Source organism: Rhinolophus sinicus, chromosome 2 (genome assembly GCF_057876585.1).
Source record: "Rhinolophus sinicus isolate RSI-liver-muscle chromosome 2, RSI-T2T, whole genome shotgun sequence".
NCBI lineage: Eukaryota > Metazoa > Chordata > Mammalia > Chiroptera > Rhinolophidae > Rhinolophus > Rhinolophus sinicus.
In genome coordinates, this window is record NC_142502.1 from 20164849 (window position 1) to 20188494 (window position 23646).

The window sequence follows — 23646 nt, forward strand, 5'->3', positions numbered from 1 at the left end:
TGGGTTTCCTGTATTCTACAAATTTTTTATAATTCTATGCATTGCTTTTGAAATTAAAATTTTAAATTATAACCGCCTGACACATCTAAATATAAGTCAATCTGAAGGGCTAGCCTCTTAGCTAAGTGACGTTTTAGAATGCCAGGCTTCAAGAACTGTAACAAACACATCCCATTTTCTCAAGGTTCAAAATGACAGTGTTCTTGCCACTTTGCAAATTCCAGCAGTATCTGTGGTTATTCTTGATTGGACTATCTTGATCAAGCTCATCGAAGCTACACTGCATATCTTTGCTCCATAATAGATCTGATCAAGGGATGTCTCACATTCAAATAGAGTTCTGTGCTCACTGTACTCTGGTAGGAAGGCCCTGCAAGTGAGAAGTGAGCCCTTTGGCTAACTAGCCATAGGCTGCTAGACACAAAAGAGAGCTCTGTTGTTATGGAATCCTAAGCAGTAAGATTTTCCCAAGCATGCTTGGATCACAGGAACATCTGATTCAACATGGAAAATTGTACTATTGTTCACGCTTCCACAGAAACATATGACATTTCAGGGGAACGCAGAAAAACAAATGAAAACCCTCAAAGCAGCTACCAATTTTGTTAAATGTTATACCAGACGTGGGGGATGGCAGGGATGGGAAAAGAAGTGACCTCAACTAGTGATCAGATGACTTGCTATAATTTCAATAACACTTGCAACTAAGAAAGGGAATGAGTGATTATATCCTCAACTATCTCCCCTACTCTGACAAAACCAGACCCCTATTTTATGTTTGATCCAAAAGAAACACATTCAAAGAAGATGAAGAGGATTCTATGCTAAGTATTGTATTCACAATTTTTCCCCAGGTTAGGAAAAAGCATTATTTAATGCTTCAAGTTTACGTGGACATTTCAGAGTCAAGTCTGATACTACTGAAAAAAATTTTTGCATTTTCACCCTTTGTACAACATCCAAATACAAACAAAGAAACAAATAACCCACCTCATTTTGTTCACTGAGTACTCAATGAACTATTGGCCTTCACGTGACACGCTGTGGTTTTGAGTGGCAAAGCTAAGTGCCATCCATAGTTACTTAATGACATACAGCATCTCTTCTCAAGACACTTTATTTCTTATTTAAAATTAAGCCATGAACTAGAGTCAAGAATATTTTCTTATAAGTATATAAGTAAATATAAGACAAATTCAAATGCATTGTTTAATATACTTACGCAGTTTATTCTGCCTCTTTAAATGTCAAAAATTCTTAGTATGTCTAAAAGCCAGAAAACGTATCCTCCTGGTATACTTGACCATTTCCTGATCCTTAAACACCCCAAGCTTTTCAACATCTGAGCCCTTATTTATCCTTCTGTAGTTTTCTTAAATTCTTTTGTGATATGGATTTAGACACAAAAATACGTGCCAAGATTATATTGTCTTCAACCTGTACAAAAATGCCTTCACCCAATCAAAATATAACACTCTGCCTTTGGCTTTCATAAAATCATGACATAAGAAACATCAGCTATAAGAACATTTCTATATATTTTGCTAAAAACCAATCAAAGTCATTATCTACTATGCTTCTCGATGTTCTTTGTATGACGATCTGAGTAATAAATAACCTTGAAAAGTCAGTGCCTAGAAAGAACTATTTCTCCTGATAAATTGTCGAACTTCCTTTATGCCAGCTCTAGGGACAATGCGACCAAATGTGTATTCCTTTTCACCTTGCTTGCCCTGAAGATTAGCTAAGTTTGTTTCACAATGGCAATAAGTAACTTATCCCAGGTGCCGAACACATACTTTTCTCCTTTTATTTTAAAGTTGTCATTTTTTCCAACATGTTTTTAATTATGTCACAGTAAAAGTCACCTTCAACATATTTTGAAATACGTTTAAATGTTTTCAATACAGTAGGCAGAATTAATACATGGAGGCTGTGTCCTCCAAACTCTTCCATGTTAAATTACAAAACAGAAAATGGCGTTGCCTACAGCAGCATCTATCACACTAGAATGTGCAGACGAACCACCTAGTCATGATCTTATTAAAGTGTTATTGATCTTATTAACGTGATCTTATTAAAGTGATTTAGAAGGTCAGGGATGGAGCCAGGGGTCCCCCATTTCTAGCAGGACCGCCGATGAGGTCAGTGCTCGGTGTTCAGACCAGACTTTGAGGAGGCAGGACCTAAACAAGCTACTCTCCATGCGTGAATGACAAGTCAGTACCTGAAGAACAGTAAGTAAAAGGCAGCCTTAAGAGATGGTAACTCTCAAAAATGGTGGATACCGCAAACTAGAGCAAATGGGATAGCCAGGGTTTTGTTTCAGTCTTCAAAAATCCAGTGTCCTAAATCCAACGTCACTATTAATTTTTAGTAACAAATGTCCAATGCGTGTTGTTCAAAAGAAGTTGATTCTGGCTCATGCGTGTTAAACACTCTACCATATACATTGGAATAAAGTTCCGGTTGATATATTTCAAAAATCCCTATTATTTTGAATGTTTTAGGAGGAGATAGGACAAGAAGGGAATGTTCCTTGAAAATCTGGCACGAGAAAGATTCCATGTGATCAATGGTTACAAACACCTATTATACCCCAGTACTGCTCTGAGGCCTCAACATGCGGTTGCCTTTTCCTTTATGCTGGTTTATTCTGATTCTTCATTTTTATCATCTTTGGAGCCAACTGTTATGTAACTTGGAGGGGGGGTAGCAACTATCCTTTAATTAGTGATAAGTGAATGAATCTGCCTGAGCTATAGTATCTGTTAAGAAAATATTTGAACATCAGTTCGTTTAAATTATCTTCCTTTCCAGCTGATTTCCAGTTAAGGGTATTCCTTCTCCTAGCACGACATGTTACAGGATAGTCTCTAAAATATTTTAGAGACCTAGTTTTTCCAATGTTGTTTTTATAGATTCTCATAGTGCCCACTGTTACATGTATGTCTCCTCTGCATAGTTTAATACATGCAGTAGGCAAAAACCTGTGTTTTGGTTAAATCTAAAATTAACAAGTTATCTAATGTACATAAAGAACTAGTTGAGTCACTAGATAAATACGTTTAAGTTTTTCTTTTTTTTCCCCTAGGTCAGAGGATTCAAAGCCAAGTGTATTAGCTTTCTATTGCTGCTGTAACAAATTACCGAGTTTCCCTGAAAATAAGACTTGGCCAGATTATCAGCTCTAATGCATCTTTTGGAGCAAAAATTAATATAAGACCCAGTATTATATTATATTATATTAGACCCAGTCTTATATGTTATATAAGACCCAGTATTATATTACATTATATTATATATTATATATTATATTGTATTATGTAAGACCCAGTCTTGTATTGTATTAAAATAAGACTGGGTCTTATTTTAATTTTTGCTCCAAAAGACGCATTAAAGCTGATTGTCCGGCTAGGTCTTATTTTCGGGGAAACACAGTACTTAGCGTCTTAAACAACATACAATTACTATTTTATAGATCTGGAAGGCAGAGGTCCAAAATAGGTCTCACTGGGCTAAAACCAAGGTGTCAGCAGGGCTGTGTTCCTTCTGGAGGCTTGAGGGGAGAATTTATTTCCTTGTCCTTTCCAACTTCTAGACAATGCCACATTCCTTGGCTCTTGGCCCCTTCCTTTATCTTTAAAGCCAGCAATGTTGCATCTCTCTGTGACTTTCTTCAGCAGTCACATCCCCTCCACCTGACTCCTTTTCCACCTCCCTCAAAAACCCTTGTGACTACATTGGCACACCTGGATAATCCTGGCTGACTCCCCTTTGCAAGGTAACCTACCATATTCACAGGTCCTGGCGATTAGGACGTGGACATCTTTGGGGACCCATTATTCTGTCTACCACCATTTCCATTGACTAATGAATTTTCTTGAAGCACTTTCTTTTATAGTTAGTCCTTATAGTGTAGTTCTCTTCAATGCTAGGAAGAGGAGCTCTTGGGGAATAACAGTATAAAATTACTGAGAGCAAAAACTTGCATTTCAGTTTTTAACTATGAGCTCTCTTTCTGTTGGGATGACTCTCATACTCAAAGAAAGATATGGATACAGCTGGAATGGCCACTGCCACCTAACAGTCTACTCTTGGATACCATGTCGCCTGAGACTCCCAACTTATGCCATGGACCATGGAATCAGACTGTGGCCGCCAGGGTAAGGATCCAGATTCTCTGCAGTCCAAGCTGACTAGAAAACAGGCCTTCTACTAACAATTTTGAGAAGCTAAACCCTCTTCCCAAATTGCTCTAATGAGCAAAGAATCATTAAAATTGCCCGAGGCACTAAGCAATAAAGTTTACTCCATCTTTTCAACACGAAAAAAATGAAAAGTTAAATGGGTGAATTATAGTAGCCTAATCTTTTCATGCCATTCCTAGGGATTGACAGGTTGGTTGTTTTAACAGCTGTACAATATGCTTAAGCTCTAAAGACTCTAAATCTCTAAAAATAATATGTTGTTGTGTGTTTCTATGAATATATTCTTGACATACTTTCTTCTAGGAAGTCTTGATTAAAGATAATTATTATATTTCAATCAGAAGCCACAGAGAGTAAGAGGTTTGAATGATTGGCTGAAGGCCCTATACAAACTGAGTCTAAATATGAAAACAAAATAAAAGTTTCAATTTTGAATTTATGCCTGAATTCTGATGGACAAAACTATATTTGTGATGATCATTATTTAAAATAGGCAAGTCCAATCATCACACGCTAAACTATAAACTGTATGATAGTTTAAACAGAGTGAAATTGGCTCTACTACAGTTTCATGTCACACAAAGATTATGAGAGGTATGTTGTTTCTTGAGTCTTGTTTTTTAACGAAGTAAGCAGTGCCAACGTGAGAAGCAGTAATCTCTCATGAATTAACCGACTTCAATTTCTATCCCTCTCACCTGCTGACCCCCTCCTCTGCTTTCCCCAAACTACGTTTAAGGTGAAGTTGTTTCTGAGAACTGTTTATAGTTCCTGTGGCTCGAGTGGAGGCTCCATTAGTTATTTTAGCTCAACACTGCTCCTTGGTGACACTCAAAAGGACCAGCTCTAAGTGACATCTGACTGAGGAATGGGATACTGTAGTGATCTAAGAGGAATTTTGTTCACATAGCCCCTTAAAGAATTCTGAAAACCTATGCACATATTTTTAAGTAATATCTAAACATTTTTAATGTAAGTTTAAACACTTGAAAAAGGGTCATGATTTCTAATGCTCTGATACATTTTTATCAGAACCTCAGGGCTGCAGATTTCACTCACTCAATCTATGGAAAATGTCTGCTATATAACATAATTGGCAGAACCAATCTTCGTTGATAAGCCAATCAACCCAATAAGACTTCCTGTCAAAACAAGTCTGACTTCGTTTTTCAATCAAATATGAAGATGTTCCTGGTGACAATCATCTATCTTCTGAATGCTAAAAGGAAAGATAAATACAGCACAAAGCCCTGTCGTGTGCTTGTCCCCTGGATGAATGGGGAGGAAGAGAAAAGAACTGGCAGGCAGGCATCACCCATGTTCACAGGCAGATCAGTTTCAAGAAAGAGATGAAAGTTGAGGATCTGAAAATTGAAACCCTTGAAACACTCCATGACCTGGGAAGTCTTGGTGCTCTGGGGTACGAGCACAGTTTGAAGACTGATGGGAAAAAGAACTTAAATTCCTCTCTGAAAGTATCTAACATGACACAAATACAAGGTGGTATTTCTCAATTAAAACCCTGGGACTGTATTTCTTTGAAGAATACTAAGCCTTTGGAAAGATCTGAAAACAGGTATCAAGTTCTCTTCATCAAAATGGAGGGTCAACAATTAGAGATGATAATCTTGCTTGTATAGTCAACCTCATGTATGATCTTGGACGGACAGTTCTGGCGTCCCAGGAGCCGGTGCTACAGTTTCTGTAGTTCTTAGCATGGGTTGCTTTTGTTTGAACCCACATTTGATCATCTTTTAGTGTGTTGGGCCCAGTCTACATTAGTCACTTTTCCTAGGTTCCACCTCATGTCATTCTTGGGCGTATGTTCATGTTCTGATTTTCTGGCCCTTTTAGTGCCAGAAGTGGGCATGTTGACAAAGCAAACAAACAAACAGTAGCGGTCAAGGCTATTATGTTGTACCAAAAGAGGAGCTGCTTATGCAAACTACTGCAAATGTTTACATGGGAAGATAAAGAAGAGTGTAAAGTCACACTGGAAATGCATTTTTAAAATCTCTCTCCCCTAATGTTTTTGGGTAAAAGGTTGTAAGGAAACTACTGACAATGGGGGAAAAAAAAAAAAAACAGATGCAAAAAAGACAACTTTATTAGGTGCTTCTATGTGAAGAGGATTTTGGTCCTTTCAGAGGAAGCTTCAAGTAATTCGACAGTACCCAGTTTTCTCTGGTGCTGCAACTTGATGCCACGATGGGTGCTCCAGAAAGCACCTTGGGGGCGAAGGGGTCTGAGGCCTGGCCCCTCAAGATCAAGGTCGTCCAATCCATTTGCTAAGTTGAGAATCTTTCCGTATCACCTCTTAGAAGTAGGTCTGTGTTTCCCTCCAAATACCCCACCACCTGGCTGCCCCCCACCTCCACTCGTGCCCCAATCACCGGGAAACGTTGGCTGGTGCAGAGGGGGTACTGTGGGGGCAGCCAGGCCTTTAGACGCAATCACTGGGGAAGAGGCGAGGACAGGGGTGGAAGCTGGAGGCGCGCTCTCGCGCAGGTGCTCACACACCCACAAACACTCGGGCTCGGGTGCAGGGCGGACGGGGGAGGGGGAGGACGGCCTTACCAGATCAATGAACGTCAGGAATTTCCAGCTCCCTCCGTAGGTCTGATGAGAGGGCATTTCGATGGCCTTGTAGTTGCACAGGATAGAGCAGTAGGACAGCAGAATCGCCACCCGCAGCACTTGGCAAGGAACAAGCGCCATGTTCGCCAAGGCCTGCACTGAGCTGGGCAGCCAGGAGAGAGAACGGAAGGCACGGGGCGCGCGCCGTGGGAAGCCCGGCGCGACGGGGCGGGGCGGAGGCGGGGCGCGCCCCGCGGGACCGGCGCGACCGCGAGTGCCGGAGCGACCTGTGCGGGCGGGGCAGCGTTTGCAGGCTCTAACGGCGGCCGGGGCCCGGCGGGCGGCGTGGCGTCAGCTCTTTCGTCATCTCCGTCATTCTGCGTTCTCGGGGTCCCAGGAGACCCGGCCGGGGGCGCCCCCTAGGTGTCCCAGGAGTGTGGAGGGGGCGCCCCGGACTGGAACCAGGGCTCGGGAAGGGCGCGCCGAGCTCTGGTGGCCGCCGCGGGTCGCACCAGTCTAGTGGAGAGGGTGCGCGGCCGGGCGGCAGGTCGGGAACCCTGCACTGAAAGAGGGGACCCCAGTGTCGACCACCGTTCCCACTGAGCTGCGGAGTTCCCTGGGGTGGCCAAGTGGGGTTCTCGGTGCTGAGGAACTGGAGAAGCGTGAACGTGGGGTAGCACTTGGGACACCAGTAGAATGACTTGCTTTATTTTGAACCTAATTGGATTTTTAGTGTCACGCTACTTTCCATCACTATGAAATTCCCTTATAAATTCTATTTCAGTAGATGAAGTGCCCTGCACTTTCCATAGAAAATTTACAAATATCCTATTAATATATGACAAGACGGACTGTGAACTTTTGACAAGAGGTTTACAAATAAAAGGTTGTAAAGAAAGTGTCAGGTAACTGTTTATGTTACAAGATTGTATTCAGTTTAAAAGCAAATCATTCTGAGTTTGGATGTAAAACCTGTGTGTGTAATACTAATATTTTGAGGGTTAAATTGTTTTTGCCCTTTTACTTACTTATTTTTTTCCTACAGTACATATCCAGGGTTTAATGGAAGGAAAATAAATACAAACTGGATTCCCTCTGCCTTCCAGTAAATGTTGTCACCTTGGAGTTGCATCAGTCTGTGGGCAGCATTGTTTTTGTTTTGTTTTTTTTTAAATCATGATCACATTTCAGCCAACCAGCTGCAGGGTCAAATTATGAAAAGAAAACGGGTATTTCCTGTGGGTCCATTTAAAACAGGTGTTCTCTCTAAATAGTCTCTGAGTCAGAAACTGTGGAGGGAGGGTGCAGGGAAAGCAGAGTGAGAGAGTGTGGAAACTCATGAATGTTTGCCTGGATTTTTGCAATCAAGCTCTAAAACAAAATAAAGAAACCCAGTAGATTTTAAAAATTGGCTTTATAATTATGCTAATAGAAATGATGTCACAAAAAATCAAGATAATTCTAAGATTCTGCTAGCCTAAAACTATTCATTATTAACGAAGTATAGTTTCCATCTAAAAGTTGGGTCTGTTTTTTTAAAATTGTGTATCCATGTCTCACGTTTATAAGATTGCAAAATTAAAAAGTAGATCTAGTGAAGACCTATCTTACTAGGTCCTTAATAAAATTTTATGAGTTCATGTGACATCCTCGTAGTTTTTCTTTTTTTTTTTTGAGGGGAAAGGTGATGATAATCCTTGTTAATTTGAGAAAAGATGGGACCCTGTATCTCCCTTATGTTGTATTCCAAGAAGCCAACTTCATATAGCCATGGGTCTTTGCTTAAAAATGCATGAAGAATTGTGTTTATGCATATCCGTACAATATTCAATGTTTATGCATTTTCTTTTAGTTTTTACATTAGATAAGCATTTTCTAACAAAATCAATATATTTGAGCAAATTATTTTCCCCATTCACATGTGTCTGCACCACAAAGATACAAGTTCGGATGTGTCCCTCTGAGAGCCTAGGGCATGGGAAAATACCCTCAGTATAGTAGAAATGATACCTTTGGGTTGCTTATTTTTCTTTCATTATAGAAGTAGCATATTTATTATATTAAAATAGAACAGTTAAAAAAAATTACCCCACTTTCATCAACCAGAGAAGATACTGCAAATATCTCAGTATATACCTGCCAGTTTCTTTACAATACAGACTTAGCTAGTTGTGACATACCATGTAACACTTTACATCAAGCAGATTTTTTCTTGCTTGAAATTTAATAAGCATGTTCCTTATTATTTAAAACTCTGTAAATCATGTTTAATGATTTCACAGCATGACATAATATGAACATATATTTTGCATAATCTTTTCTCTGTTTTTGAATATTTGGGTTGTTTCCACCTTTTTACCACTATAAATACATTGTAATATATGCATTTTGAGTTGAGAAAGCCACTTTTTAAGGATTATTTGTAGCTTAAAACCAGTTAAGAAACCACCCTTTCATTAAGAAACCAGCTTAATGAGTATATTTTTTTCACATATGTTTATATGATTTGAGCCAAGGAAAGCTCTTTTGCCATAGAGGGCAGTTGGGAAAGATTAAGATTTAAGGGAAAGAAGTAGGTGAAAATCACCCTTTCTTCCAACAACTGAGGCTCACTCCAGATTTTTTACATTGCCTTAGGTACGAAACATAGTGCCAATGCATTTAGTTAGATTTTTTTCACTGTTAAGCACGCAGAGTTGTTATTTATAGGCCAAATGAGCATCCGCTAATAACAGTTGTGCTAATGTTGCTGGTTGCAACAGTTGTTGCTGCCTTACAGATGCAGTGTCCGTGCTGTAGGGAACTCTATGACTTAAGTCAGGAGATTTCTAAATACCACGGATTCTGTGGAGAGTCATTGAAAAGCTTTTGAAAAAGTAATGTGGAGATTAGGTGAGAGTCACCATCTAGATCTCATACAGATCTGAAACATCCCCCCGGACCCCCACACTCCCTCAAATCTGCCTTTGCATTTGCCAGGGTTCCTCACTCATCCTGCTTGAACATTCTCTCGTCATCTTGTGCGTACATCCAGACGCAGCACGTCCCGCAGGCAGGCTGTGGTATACATCCACTTTGACAATCCCACTTCGGGATCTAGGGTGTGGTCTTCCTGCTCTGAACAGGCCACATGGTTGGCTTAGGGTGATTCAAATTCTATGTGTTGTCACTGTGCTCATTTCAAAAGCCTCCCAAAAGTTGTCTGGTCTGCAGTGTCCCCAGTCTCTGGAAACCGCACCCGCATGATATGTTAGAAACCTCATGACAGAGCCAGACGGCCTGAGGGTGCCAGTCTCTTAAAGGTGTTAAAATATCCCTGGAAGTGTGACAAGATGAAGGTAATCCACTTACCAGAAATCTGTTCAGGAAGAAAACTGTGTGTCTTGGAAGAAATGTATTCATAAACTACTTTGGTGGATGGGTAACTGGTGAGAGAGACCATATAAAGTATTTGAGAGTAACAGTAAATTGTTAAATTTCTTCTCCCCAATGGATGTCAGGGCAATGGTAGAGCTTTTGTTTTGCTGAATGGAGTACATATAGGACTTTGGGACAAAACTCAGTTGTTCTGGGTAGTAGAGAAGAGGCAGACCACCACCACCAGGGGTCTTTCTTCTCCACAGCTTTCAACCTCTAGTCTAAGAAAATGTTAAACAGATAATTAAAAGATATTTCAGAGGTCTTCAACTCAAATCCTTCAGAGACCAGGCATATATCATAGTTAAGCAGACCTAGATGTAAGGTAATAGGGCATGATTGGGTCCATAACAAACTAGAGTAAGTGCCGTACCTAATACATTTTAATTCAAATTTTTTTAAATTGTGTCAGCCAAAAAATAAAATGCACACCTGTGTGCTAGAATCAGCTGTAGGTAGGGACTTTTGGATTATCCTTTTGAAAGAGTGCTGTGTTAATACTTTACCCAGGGTGTCCACCTTACCCAAGGCCTGTCACTGTAAGTGTCTCATCATCTGTAAGCCTTAAGATGACTTTGGTTGTAGCTGACAACCCTATTCCTAAAGCAAGATTGAGGAAATCAGGAAGACAGGTCAAAAAGGCACATGTGCACTGTATTTTAAGGAAAGTTTGCAGAAGAAGCTGCCAACAATTCCACCTTCATCTCGCTGGCCAGCATCCTTCCATGTGGCCAAAGCTAGGAAAAAAGCCTCCAACCTGGGGCTGCTCAGCCCTAAGTCAGGGCTCCATTTTTATGGAAGGGGGATGTTATGGGTTGGATTGTGTTCCCCAACAAGATATGTTGAAGTTCTAATTCCCAGTTCCTCAGAATGTGGCCTGATTTGGAAATAGGGTCATTGCAGAGATAATTAGTTAAGAGATGACATCATATTGGGATAGGGTAGGTCTCTGATCCAAGGTGACCGGGGACCTTATAAGACGACAGACACACAGGGAGAATGCCACATGAAGACCGAGGCAGAGATTGGAGTAATGACTGTCACCAGAAGATGGGAGACAGGCGTGGAACTGATTCTCCCTCACAGGCCTCAGAAGGAACCAACCCTATTGACACCTTGATGTCTACCCTCCAGAACTATGTGACAGTAAACTTTTGTTGTTTTAAGCCATGCAGTTTTGTGACACTTTGTTAATGCATCTCTAGGACACTAATACAGGGGAGAAAACAGACATGGGGAGAGATCACTAACTGTTTCTACCACAACATCCAATGAATAGTCAAATTCCAGGGATTTGTTCTCTGCAACATTTCTCAAATCTGAGCCTTCATTTTTATTTCTACTGCTATTTTCTTATTCAATAAGCTCTGTAACTTGCATCTGTCCTTGCATCACCGTATCTCTTTAGCATTGTCAATCAAATGATCTTCCTGAAACTATAGGTCAGATTATATTATTCCTGTCCTAAAAAATAGTCAGTGACTCCGATGGCCTACAGGAAATCTCACTTCCTCAGCATGTTGTTCAACATCTTCCATGATTAATTTGACCTTAACCCAGGATTTCAACTTTCATGATTTCAACTTTTCAAATCGTTATGAATTCTTGTCATAGGAATACTTATTTCCCCCAAAAAACTCAACATTTACTTTTATTTTTTCCTGCCTCTTGGGCACTAATAATTTATACCACCTTCTCCATCTGTTGAATTTGTACTCATCTCTCAAGGCCCAGCTCTGGCAGAAATTCTCTAAGGATACCTATTGTGGGGACAGAGCCAGGAGTGCAGTTTCCAGGCTCTTGGCTTTATGTGGAATGGTGCTGGCTCAGGTAGTAAATGCCATCAACTGTGATTAGATGGCCATCAGCTGTGGTTAGTTGGCCGTCAGCTGTAACCAATGAGCCGTTGGCCACTAATATAACTGCCGTGGCTACGCTAGCAGAAAATGGGGGCTAGCAAGAAGATGGTGGCTGAGCTAGCAAGAGCGGATTGCAGTTAGCAAGTGAGGTTGTTTGTCAGAGAAGCGGACCGCAGGTTGCAGATTGTGTGGCTCCTGCTTCCTGTGTCTCCAACCCAGCTGCCAGCGAGACTATAGCGGTATGACTCCCCCATCCATGGCTCTGTGGGTGTTTGTTTCTTTTTGGCCTCACCATATCCTGCGTTCTTGTGTGGGGAGCGGGAGCTGAAACCCTGCATGCCACCCTGCATGATACCTATACTTGCAAATACTTAGCCAAGTAGGAAGCACTTTCACATTATACTAAATGGTGATCATGGCCATTGAGCTTCCCTGGCACAACTACCATCACCTTCTTACAGGGGATTGCCCTGAGATGCCCTTCCCATGGAACTAGCCAATCCATAGGGGACTCACTTGTCACGGAGCATTCTCTCTCTTTTGTCAGATGGGAAGCATACTCCTCAATAGTCTGAGATTATGTGAAGCAGCTAATTAAACTACTCCCTTGGGACCCAGACTCTTTGTCCATCTGAGGCAAGACTTTTGGGGGAACTAGTAGCTTCTGTAGTAAAGCGATACCACGGAAGTGTGGAATGTCAGGGTGGTGAGATGGGTTGCTACTTCTTACCATATTGAGCAACTTATTCCCAGAATTAAAGGCAACTAAAATGTCTGCAGTCTATTTATTGGTCCTCTGTGTTAGTTATCCTCAGAGCTAGTTAAAAGTCCATTTTAGAAACTAGTATAATAAACATTCACCATGAAAGAGGAGTTCGACAAAATTAAGCAAACACCATCATTTTGTTTTCAGGAAACATGTGATTTGCCATGAGAGACATCAGCGTCAAGCAGTCCTGCCAAGTGCTAGAAGCCAGTTTAAATTATTTGTGAAGTTGGCCAACTGAGAGCTGAGAGAGCTCTCACTTCCCTCATTCTGACAGAAGACCCTGGTAACCAAGCGCGCCTGCTGGATACAAGACTAGTTTTGTCATCTCACTCCCCAGGAGGTAAGCATCCAGTTTCCGTTCCTCTCAAAAATTGATCTGTCCAAAAAAGCAGGTGAATTGTTTACATCACTGACAGCTAGACTCTGAATATAGAAGAAGATATGAGACCCATAAGGATGTGTGGAAGTTTACTTGGCAATGCAGTGATCTAACTGGGCCAAGCCACAGTTCTGAGTAGTCAGAAACTGCTGGAAAGACTTCTGAGAAATATTTTGCTGTGTTTCCTGTTTCACTGTGTACGTGATGAGTGGAGCTGCAGCAGCCATCTTGTAAGCATGAGGAAAAGAACCAGAGAATCTCAGAGACCTGCCACACACAGTTTTTCCTATTATTACTATCTTGCATTAGCATGGTACATTTGTTACAATTGACCATTATTACTGGTTATAATCTGTGGTTATTAGGGTTCACTCTTTTTCCGTTGTACATTCTATGGGTTTTGACAAATGTATGACATCATGGATCTACCATTAGAGTATCAAAGACAGTAGTTTTACTAAGGCCCTAAAATTGCCCTGTGCTCCACCTACTCATCCTTCACTTCCTTTTCCTGAGTCCTTGACAACTATTAATCCTTTTACTGTTTTATAGCATTGTTTTATCTAGAATTTTATACTGTTGGAATCATATAGTACATAGCCTTTTCAGACTGGCTTCTTTCCCTTAGCAATATGCATTGAAGCTTCCTTTATGTCTTTTCATGGGTTGACAATGCACTTCTTTCTATTTTTAAATAGTATTCCACTGTATGGATGTACCATGGTTTATCCATTTACTTAAGGGCATCTTGGTTGCTTCCAAATTTTGGCAGTTATGAATAAAGTTACTATAAACATTTGTGTGCAGATCATTTTGTGGACATAAGTTTTCAACTCATTTGGGTAGATACCGAGGAGCACAGTTGCTGGATTATATGGTAAGACTATGTTTAGCTTTGTAAGAAACTGCCAAACTGTATTCCAAAGTGGCTGAACCAGTCTGCATTCCCACAAGCAATAATGAGAGTTCCTGTCATTCTATATCTTCATCAACATTTGGTGTCAGTGTTTCAGATTTCAGCCATTGTAGTAGGACTCTGGTGGTATTTCATTGATGTTTTAATTTGAAATTTCCTAATAATATATGATGCTGAGCATCTTCTATGCTTATTTGCCATCTGTATATATTCTTAGGTGAGGTATCTGTTAAGATCTGGTGCTCATTTTAAATTCAGTTGTTTTCCTATTGTTGAGTTTTAGGAATCTTTGTGTGTTTTCTCCATACAAGTGTTTTATCACATATATTTTGCAAATATTTTCTACGAGTCTGTGGTTTGACTTTTCATTCTTTTAGCAGTGTCTTTTGTAGAGCAGAAGTTTTTAAGTTTAATAAAGTCTAGCTTATCCATTCTTTCTTTCAAGGATCTCTCACGACTTTGGTTTTGTATCTAAAATCTCATTGCCAAATCAAATCACCTCAATTTTCTCCTGTTATCTTCTAGGAGTTTTATAGTTTTGCATTTTATGATTAGGTCTATGATCCATTTTAAGTTAATTTTTCTGCAAGATGTAATGTCTAGGTTCATTTTTTTTCCCATGTGGACATCCAGTTTTTCCAACATATTTGTTGAAAAGACTATCTTTTCTCAATTGAATTTCCTTTGCTTCTTTGTCAAAAATTAGCTGACTATATTTGTGTGGGTTTATGTCGGTGTTCTCTATTCTATTCCATTGATCTACTTATCGATTCTTTATATAATACCACACTGTCTTGATGACTGTAGTTTATAGTAAGCCTTGAAATTCTGTAGTGCCGGTCCTCCAACTTTGTTTTGTTTCTGTTGGCTATTCTAGGTCTTCTGCCTTTCCATGTAAACTTTTGAAATAGCTTTCAAAAATAACTTGCTGATATTTGACTGGGATTACATTGAATAGATATATCATGTTGGGAAAAACTGACATCTTAACAACATTGAGTCTCCTAGTCCATAAGCTGGAATACCCTTTTATTTAGATCTTCTTTGGTTTCTTTCACCAGTCTTTCAGTTTTCCTCATAGAGATCTTATACATATTTTGTTAGATTATACCTAAGTATTTCATTTTTATGGTGCTAATATAAATTGTTTTGTTTTTACTTCCAAATTTCAACTGTTCACCACTGTAATATAGCAAAACAGTAGATGTTTGCACATTAATCTCATATTCTGTAAACTTGTTATAATTATTTATTAGTTCCAGGAATTTTTTGGTTGTTTCTTTGGGATTTTCTACATAAACAATCATGCCATCTGTGAACAAAGATAGCTTTATTTATTCCTTCTTGATCTATGTATGTTTTATTTCATTTTCTTGTCTTATTACATTATCTAGGACTTCACTATAATGTTGAATAAGAATGGTGAGAGGGAATATTCTTATCTTGTTCTTGATCTCGGGAAGAAAGTATCTAATGTCTCACCATCAAATATGATGTGAATAGGATTTTTAAATATGTTCTTTAAGTTGAGAGAGTTCCCCTATATTCCTCCTTTGCAAAAAGTTTGTATCATTCATGGGTGTTGGATTTTGTCAAGCACTTTTCCTTGCATTTATTGATCACATTATTTCTATTCTTTAGTTTATAGATGCGATGGATTACATTAATTGATTTTTGAATGGTGAACAAAACTTGCATATCTAGAACAAATCCTACTTAGTCATGTTGCATAATTTTTTTTGTACATTATTGATTCCATTTGCTAACATTTAGTTGAGGAGTTTTGCATCTGTGGCCGTGAAAGACAATAGTCTGTAGTTTTCCTTTGTAATTTCTTTGTATTTGGTATTTGGGTAATCCTAACCTCAAAGAATGAGTTCGGAAGTATTCCCTCTATTTCTAGTTTCTGTAAAAGATTGCTTTCTGTTTTGGAAAGTTGCTAATTATTGATTAAATGTCTTTAATAGGCCTATTCAGATTGTTTATTTCTTCTTGTGTAGATTTTAGCAGATTGTGTCTTTCAAGGAATTCATTCATTTCATCTAGGTTATCAAATTTGTGGGTATTGAGTTGTTCATAGTATTCCTTTATTGTTCTTTAATATTCATAGGATCAGTAGCAATGACACCTCTATCATTTCTGCTATTAGTAAGTTCAGTCTGTTCTCTTTTTTTCTTGATTAACCTGGTGAGAGGGTTACCAATTTTATTGTTCTCAAAGAAACAGCTTTTGGTTTCATTGATTTTTCTCTATTGTTTTTCCTGTTTCCAATTTCATTGATTTCTGCTCTAATTTTTATTATTATTTTTTCCTGCTTACTTAATATTTAATTTGTTTTTCTTTTTCCAGTTTCCTTAGGTGGAAGCTTAGATTATTGAATTTACATCTCCCTTTTTTCCTAATATATGTATTCAATACTATGAATTTCCTTCTAATCACTGTTTTCACTTCATCCTACAAATTTTGATAAGCTACATTCTCATCTTTATTTAGGTCAAAATATTTTAAAATATCTCTTAAGACTTCTTCGACCCATTTGTTATTTAGAAGTGTGTTGTTTAATCTCCAAATAGTTCAGGATTTTTCTAGCTATCTTTTGTTATTAATTCTTAATTTAATTTCCTTGTGATCTGAGAGGAGACTTTGTGTAATTTCTATTCTTTTAAATTTATTAAGGTGTGTTTTATGACCCAGAATGTGCTCTAACCTGGTGAAGGTTCCACATGAGCTTGAGAAGAATGTATATTCTGCTGTTGTTGGATGTGTTATTCTGTAAATGTCAATTAGTCCAAGTTGATTGATGACGTTTTTCAGATGAATTATGTCATTACTGATTTGCTGCCTCAATTACCAATGGAGGGGTGTTGAATTCCCCAACTGTAATAGTGAATTTGTCTATTTCTCCTTGCTATTCTATAATTTTTTTACCTCATGTGTTTTGGCACTCTATTATTAGGTGCAAATATATTAAGAATTGTTACGTCTTCTTGGAGAATTGACCCCTTTGTTATTATGTAATACTATATTAGTCTGTTCAGGCTACTATAATAAAATTCCATAGATTGGGTGGCTTACAAACAATAGAAATGTATTTCTCATAGTTCTGGAGGCTGCAGGTCTGAGATCAGTGTGCCAGCATGGTTAGGTGAGGGCCCTTTTCTGGATTGTAGACTTCTTGTTGTATCTTCACATTGCAGAAGGGCAAGGGAGTTCTCCCCTGACTCTTTTATAAGGGTATTAACTAATGAGGGCAAAGCCCTCATGACCTAATCACCTCCCAAAAGCCCAACTCCTAATACATCACATTGGGCATTAGTATTTCAACAAATGAATTTTAGGGAGACACAAACAATCAGTACATATCAAGTACCCTCTCCTTATCCCTGGTAATTTTCCTTTTTCTGAAGTTGGCTTTGTCTGAAGTTAATATAGCTACTCTAGCTTCCTTTTACTTAGGGTTAGCATGGTATGCCCTTCTCTATTTCTAGATGTTAATTTATCTGTGTCTTTATATTTAAAGTAGATTTCTCAAGTAGTTGAGTCTTGTTTTTTTTACCCACTCTGATCATCTCTGCCTTTTAATTAGTGTATTTAGACCATTCATGGTTAAAGTGATTATTGATGTAGTTGAATTAATATTTACCGTATTTGCAACTGGCATCTGTTCATTGTTTTTATTTCTTTTTTTGTCTTCCACTCTTTTTCTGACTTTTCTGGTTTTAATTGAGCAGAACTCCTAAGGAAGACAAGCTCACACACAGTAAGTACAGTATGGTACTAGTCATTAGTAATAGTATATAAATGAATAGAACAGAAGTTGAAAGGAGATAAAATAAACCAATGACTATGGTTGCCACTAGAGATGGAACTGGAGGAAATTGTTTTATGTACATTATATGAATCTTTTTCAATAATAATGTATTAATATGCTACTTGTGTAATTATATATTTGAAAATTAACAATACATACAGGAAATATGTTTTGACTCAATGCAATAAAATATAGACAATAATATAAAAAGAGTCCATTTTTCATTATCACCTAGAAATAAAAACACAATCTTCTAAATACTCCTGCAACAAAGAGGGGGAAAAAAACTGGTAACATAATATAATTGTATAAAATGTAGCCAAATTATACCTTAGAAAAATATTTATTAAAAATATTTTAAGTATATAACTCAGGAAATCTTAAAATGTCAACATAAATCAAAAGCAAGAGGAAAGGAACTAAAAGAAATGATTTAAAAATGAGAAAGCCAAACATCAGTTTATTGATTAAAAACAGTGAGCTATCATTTGAAAAACTGTAGAAACAAAATAAATTGAACAAACAAATTAACCAACTCCTGGTAAGTCTAGCCAAAAGAAAACCCAAGAAAACACCAATTAGGAAAGAGAAAAGACTTTAAAAAATTATAATTTTAAAAAAACTACACTTTCCTGCAGGTAAAAGTTTTACATAGATCTTTTTAAAAGAAAATACAAGCAAATTGAATTTAACTGAATAAGATCCAGAAAGCCCAAGTAGATTAACATCCATAGAAAAGCTGAAAATTTTGTCAAAATTCAGAAAAAATGGCTCTGGGCCCTGTTGGTTTTCTCCAAAAATTTTATCAAATATTTTAAAATCTTAAATTCTGTATTGTTTAACTGTATACAGCTCTAAAAAAGCATAACATTGGTACAATAAATCTGATAAATATATCAGAAAACCAGGGACCAATCTTTCTGATAAGCACAAATGAAAATGAACTATTTTAAAATAGTAAATATTAAAATGTTAAAAGAGTAATATACTTTATCAAATTTATTAAGGAATACAAAAATTATTCAATGTTAGAAATATGGTACTATAATTTTAGTAGATGTTAAAAGAGCTTTTTCTAAATTTCAGCATTATTTCTGATTAAAGTTCCTAGTAAGCTTTAAAGAAACAAAATTTCTTAACTCACTAAGAAGTATTTTTCAGAAGTCCAGAGCAAATATAATACTTAATAATGAAGTATCAAAATAATCACATTGAAGTCATAAATTTAAAAAATCTTTCTGTGAATTCCGCCATCAGTCAACAATATTCTGGAACCTCTAGCCAATGAAAGAATATAAGAAAAAGAAATGGAGCATACATACAAAGGAGAAAATGTAGAGTCACTTACTAAAAATTATATAACTTCTTTGGAACAAAACCAAGAAAATTATTTGATATATTAATAGCAACAGAAAGTAAGTACAGGGAAGGAGTCAATTCAAGGTTAATATACCAAAAATCACTAACAAGTTAGAAAATGAAATGGGAAAAATTACTCATTAGCAACACTAATGAACATACCTAGAAATTACAACAACAATAACAAAGAAGACACAAGATCTTTAATAAAATAAGAAAAGCAAACTGAAATAAAGAAGAAACATGATGATGTCAGAGAAAGAGTATAAAGTGATAAATTATAATAAGTTTTTGAAACTGCAGTTAAAACTAAATGTAGCATTTTCTGAACCTTGAAAATATAATTTTAAATTTCACTCAGAAAAGAATAAATTGAAACAGCCAAGAAAAATATATAAGAAGGATAAATGAAATCTTGACCTGTAATTTATTAAAACATATTATAAAAATATAGTAATTCAAACATCCTGATACTAATAGAAATACAAACAATAGATCAATATACCTTAATTTGTATGAGACAAGACATATTGTTCAGTAAATGGATCATGAAATTTGGCTATCCAATTGGGAAGAAATGAATTTGTATTCCTACTTCACACACACACACAGACAGTACCATGTATTTTTTGTTAGTACATTTTCATACATGTTTACATAAACACAGTCAAAAAGCTGCAAGTACATACATCAAATGTGATCAATGGTTTTCTCTGAGAATTGGGGCGGAAATTTTCACTATTTTTTCCTTTTGAATGAATTTTTCAATGATGCCTATGTTATTTGTAATTAGAAAATATAAAACAAAGAAAAACGAAAATTAAAAAATAGATGGTACAAATGGGAACTCAAAGCTGACTTTGTGTCTAGCACTGACTTTAAATACCTAAGGAGAACAAATTCTTCAAGAAAATTATTTAGGCTAGTCCCGAATCTCTGGAATTGGATCGAGGACACAGAGATTTTTACCTTCCCTTCTCTACTGGTTTCTCTGGGATTATCTGCTGCTCTGATTGATGCCAGTTAGAGGACTTTGACTGAGATCAAGAAGCCAGTGTGTGGCGCCAGAGAGTCACCAAGCCCCAAACCAAACAGCTAATAGTAGGCGAGGGTCCCGCCCTGCACCAAACAAGGACCCAGCATCTGCCAAAACAACAATCTGTCTATTGAGCCATTGTTCTGATTACCTGAAAATACTCTTCCATTGTACCGTGAACCATCATTGATGGCCACATATGATGACAATAGCTGCTATCAGGTAAAACCACCTGAGGCAGCTGCTAGTTTGGGCTGAAGAGATGGTCTAGGGACATGAAAACATATCTTTAAGTGTAGCAGGACATTGACATGGAGGGAATGCAAAGAGTGTTAGAAATTAAATTGGGTAGCTCTTTTGGAACACAGACCGCTTGTGATAGAAGCAGAAATTGCCTGAGAGAAAATAAACAGCAGCCACAAAATAAAGAAGAGCTCAGAATACACAACTGAACATGCGTCTTCCTACAAGACATTGTATATCTTTATAGTACCACCTTCAAGGTTGACAAATTTCATTTCCTTTACAGCTCTGTAACTCTTTGGAGAGAAGATTTAAAAAGCAACACCACTGTTTACACTATTAAAATTTCTGTGCATATATGTACTTGTACAATGGGATTAGATGGGAGAAAAATCCATATGGTAGTACAATTATTTTATATATTATTAATTAGCTGGGGTTTCATCTAAGTAAGAGAATCAGCGTTTCCTTTTAAAGAGATAATAATGTCAGGCTGTGAAAGAATCCACAACATTCTGCTGGAACAAAAGGTAAATGGTTATTGGCACAAACTTACCTTACTCCTTAAAGGAAAGGAAATTTCAAGAGTAACTCTGCAAACAAAGTAATTTTTATACAGTGAAGGCAACATTGTACAGTCAAATATGCATTTGACTGGGAGGTAAAATCCTGGATTTAGGCCCAGTTCTGCTATTTATTATCACATGGACTTGTATAGCTCATGGTGACAGCCTTTCCAAAGCCTGAACCTCAATTTCTTTATCAAAAGATGGGACTGAGGTAGATGTTTATAATGATCAAATATAATGGTAGATTTTCAACAAAACACTACAGGGTATATTTATCCAGGTTACTAATTCACAGAGAGTTGATAAATAATCTTAGAATGGGAAGGAATCCGAAAAAGACCTACTTAGGTAAGGATTTCAATTTACTAAAATGAAAAGGAAAAGAAATGGGAATGAAGAGAAAAAGCAACAGAAGGAGGGAGAGGGAGAGAGAAAAAGAAAAGGGAGAAATGAGGTAAAGAAGAAAAGAAAGCAGAGGAGTAAATTAAGTTTAGAATGATTTCAAATTTTAATCTAAAAAACAATCTTTATTAACAAAAGTAAATGTATTTTTTAATGATACTGTTTTTAAAATGTGCTTTTTACAAATGAATAAAAGTATTTTTTCAAATTAATTATTATATTTGAAGTCATAATATATATTCTTCCTTGTTCTGAAAGCAATACAAGAGAGAGCAGTAGGTAGGAAAATGGGCCAGTTTTTGTATATGATGTACACAAATGACATTATATGCATTAATGTCATGTTACTGGGAATATTTTGAGTTCCATAATAACAAAAACACTCAGTTCAAATAAATTAGAAATGCTGGTTCCTCACTGAACAGGGCAAAGTGTCTACAAGAGAAAAAAAAAAAGAAAAGGAGCCTGAGTTTTTCTAAAGCCAAACTTTTTTGTACAATTTTACATTTACAGAAAAGTCCCAAAGATAGTACAGAGGATTACTATATATACTGGGACTCTGTTTCTCTTATTGTTAACATCTGACATTTTATGATACATTTGTAACAAATAATGTATAAGTGACACATTCTAATTAGCTAAAATCTATACTTTATTCAGATATCCTTGTTTTTACCAAATATCTTTTTCTGTCCCAGGATTCCATTCAGGATACCATCCAATGCTTAGTTGTCACATCTCCTGATTTGAGCCTCTGTAATTCCTGGTTCCCACAGCCTGATCTTCCACATTCCCATTTACTCGAGCAACTGCAGCCCTGGGTCAGGCGATATTTAAGCTGTTCTTGTCCTGCAGGCAGAAGTCTTCACCTCAAGTCCCATCTTCATCAAGTTGACCGAACCCATACCAAAAGCTCGTGCTGAGGCAGCAAATCAGACCTGCAGTACAGGCTTTCCATGGTGCTCTGTCCCAGCAACGGCTTTTATGAGCCTGAGAACTTTTTGCTCTTTATTTGACCTAGGATAAAATATATCCTGCTGAACTTTGACTTCTACACTCATGCCCAATTCACGACCTTCCTTGAGTGCCATGTTCTGAAAAAGTGGTCTTGTCCCCAAACCTACCTTTGTTCTGTGCCTCTGATTCTAAATTTGGATTTCTGCTTTAATCCAATTCAAGGTCTGTATTAAAGAACCTATCTGGTTCCACCCAGAAAACTAGAAGCTCGTTTTAGCCAGGCAAATCCCTCACCAGATATTGGAATCCTTGAAACCCAGTCCACCAGCTAAGGCCTTGCCTCCGCCTGGACACCTGGATGTCCAGCAGCTAAGGACCCGCGCATTTATGGAGACACCGGTATTGTATCATGGATCTCCACTCTCAACCCAGCTCTCTAACACATGTGCCAAGGACTCTTTAGATGCAGATAATGATTGTCAGGGGCCCCCAGCATTCCTGGCACAGGGGATGGACTCAATTAATTTTCTCTGAGTAAATGCCCATGAGTCTAAGTCCAGGCTGTAAGCTTTGGAACCTGGGTCAGCTTTCCCAGGGGGAAAGAATGGGCCCTTCTCCTGTCGGGCCTGGCTCTTCCCTGCCTGCCCTGCCTCACTGTGAGTCTTTGGCCACAGCATCCAAATGAAATACTCTTTTGATTGAACAACTCAGCAAAAGAGAGAAACTCTGTCTTTGAATGAAAAACAAAACAAAACAAAACCAAAACAGGAAGATTTGGGGGCTATTTCCTGACTTTATCTAAATATATGTTCAATTCTACACTACATTTTGTGATTTTGCTAACCGAAATTAGAATAATGACTGTCTTGAAGTGATCTTTTCTTGTACAAGGTGACAGAAGTCATGATTGCCAAAATTGGTCAAGGTAAACCATTTGCTTTAGTTTTTTTAGTTTTTTATTGGACATGAAGTTAATCTAATAAAATTTTGGAAATCAAATTAAAATATCTGGAAATACCATAACCACTGTGTATTTACATTTAAAATTCTATTCAGGCAAGAATGTTGCCTGAAGAATGTTTTTTTTTTATCTAGCAAGAATGTTTTTTAATTTGAAAAATCTGAACAAGTATTTTTTTTT

The 23646-nt window shown here is 37.5% G+C and overlaps 1 protein-coding gene across 8 annotated transcripts in view; it reads right to left on the bottom strand.

The window, feature by feature from the left end:
- The window catches only part of AIG1 (androgen induced 1), a 218631-nt gene extending 211130 nt beyond the window's left edge, over positions 1-7501 (bottom strand). For 2 of the 8 annotated variants that reach the window (XM_074333665.2, XM_074333664.2), the window contains exons 1-2: positions 7110-7179; positions 6789-6946 (exon numbers count right to left, since the gene is read on the bottom strand). In XM_074333665.2, the coding sequence (XP_074189766.1) occupies positions 6789-6946; positions 7110-7164 (213 nt within the window). In that variant the 5' untranslated portion in view covers positions 7165-7179. Of the gene's footprint in view, positions 1-6788 lie in introns of all 8 variants that reach the window. The other 6 variants (XM_074333658.2, XM_074333661.2, XM_074333656.2 and 3 more) reach the window with 5 other exon arrangements.
- Between the last annotated feature and the right edge of the window lie 16145 nt (positions 7502-23646).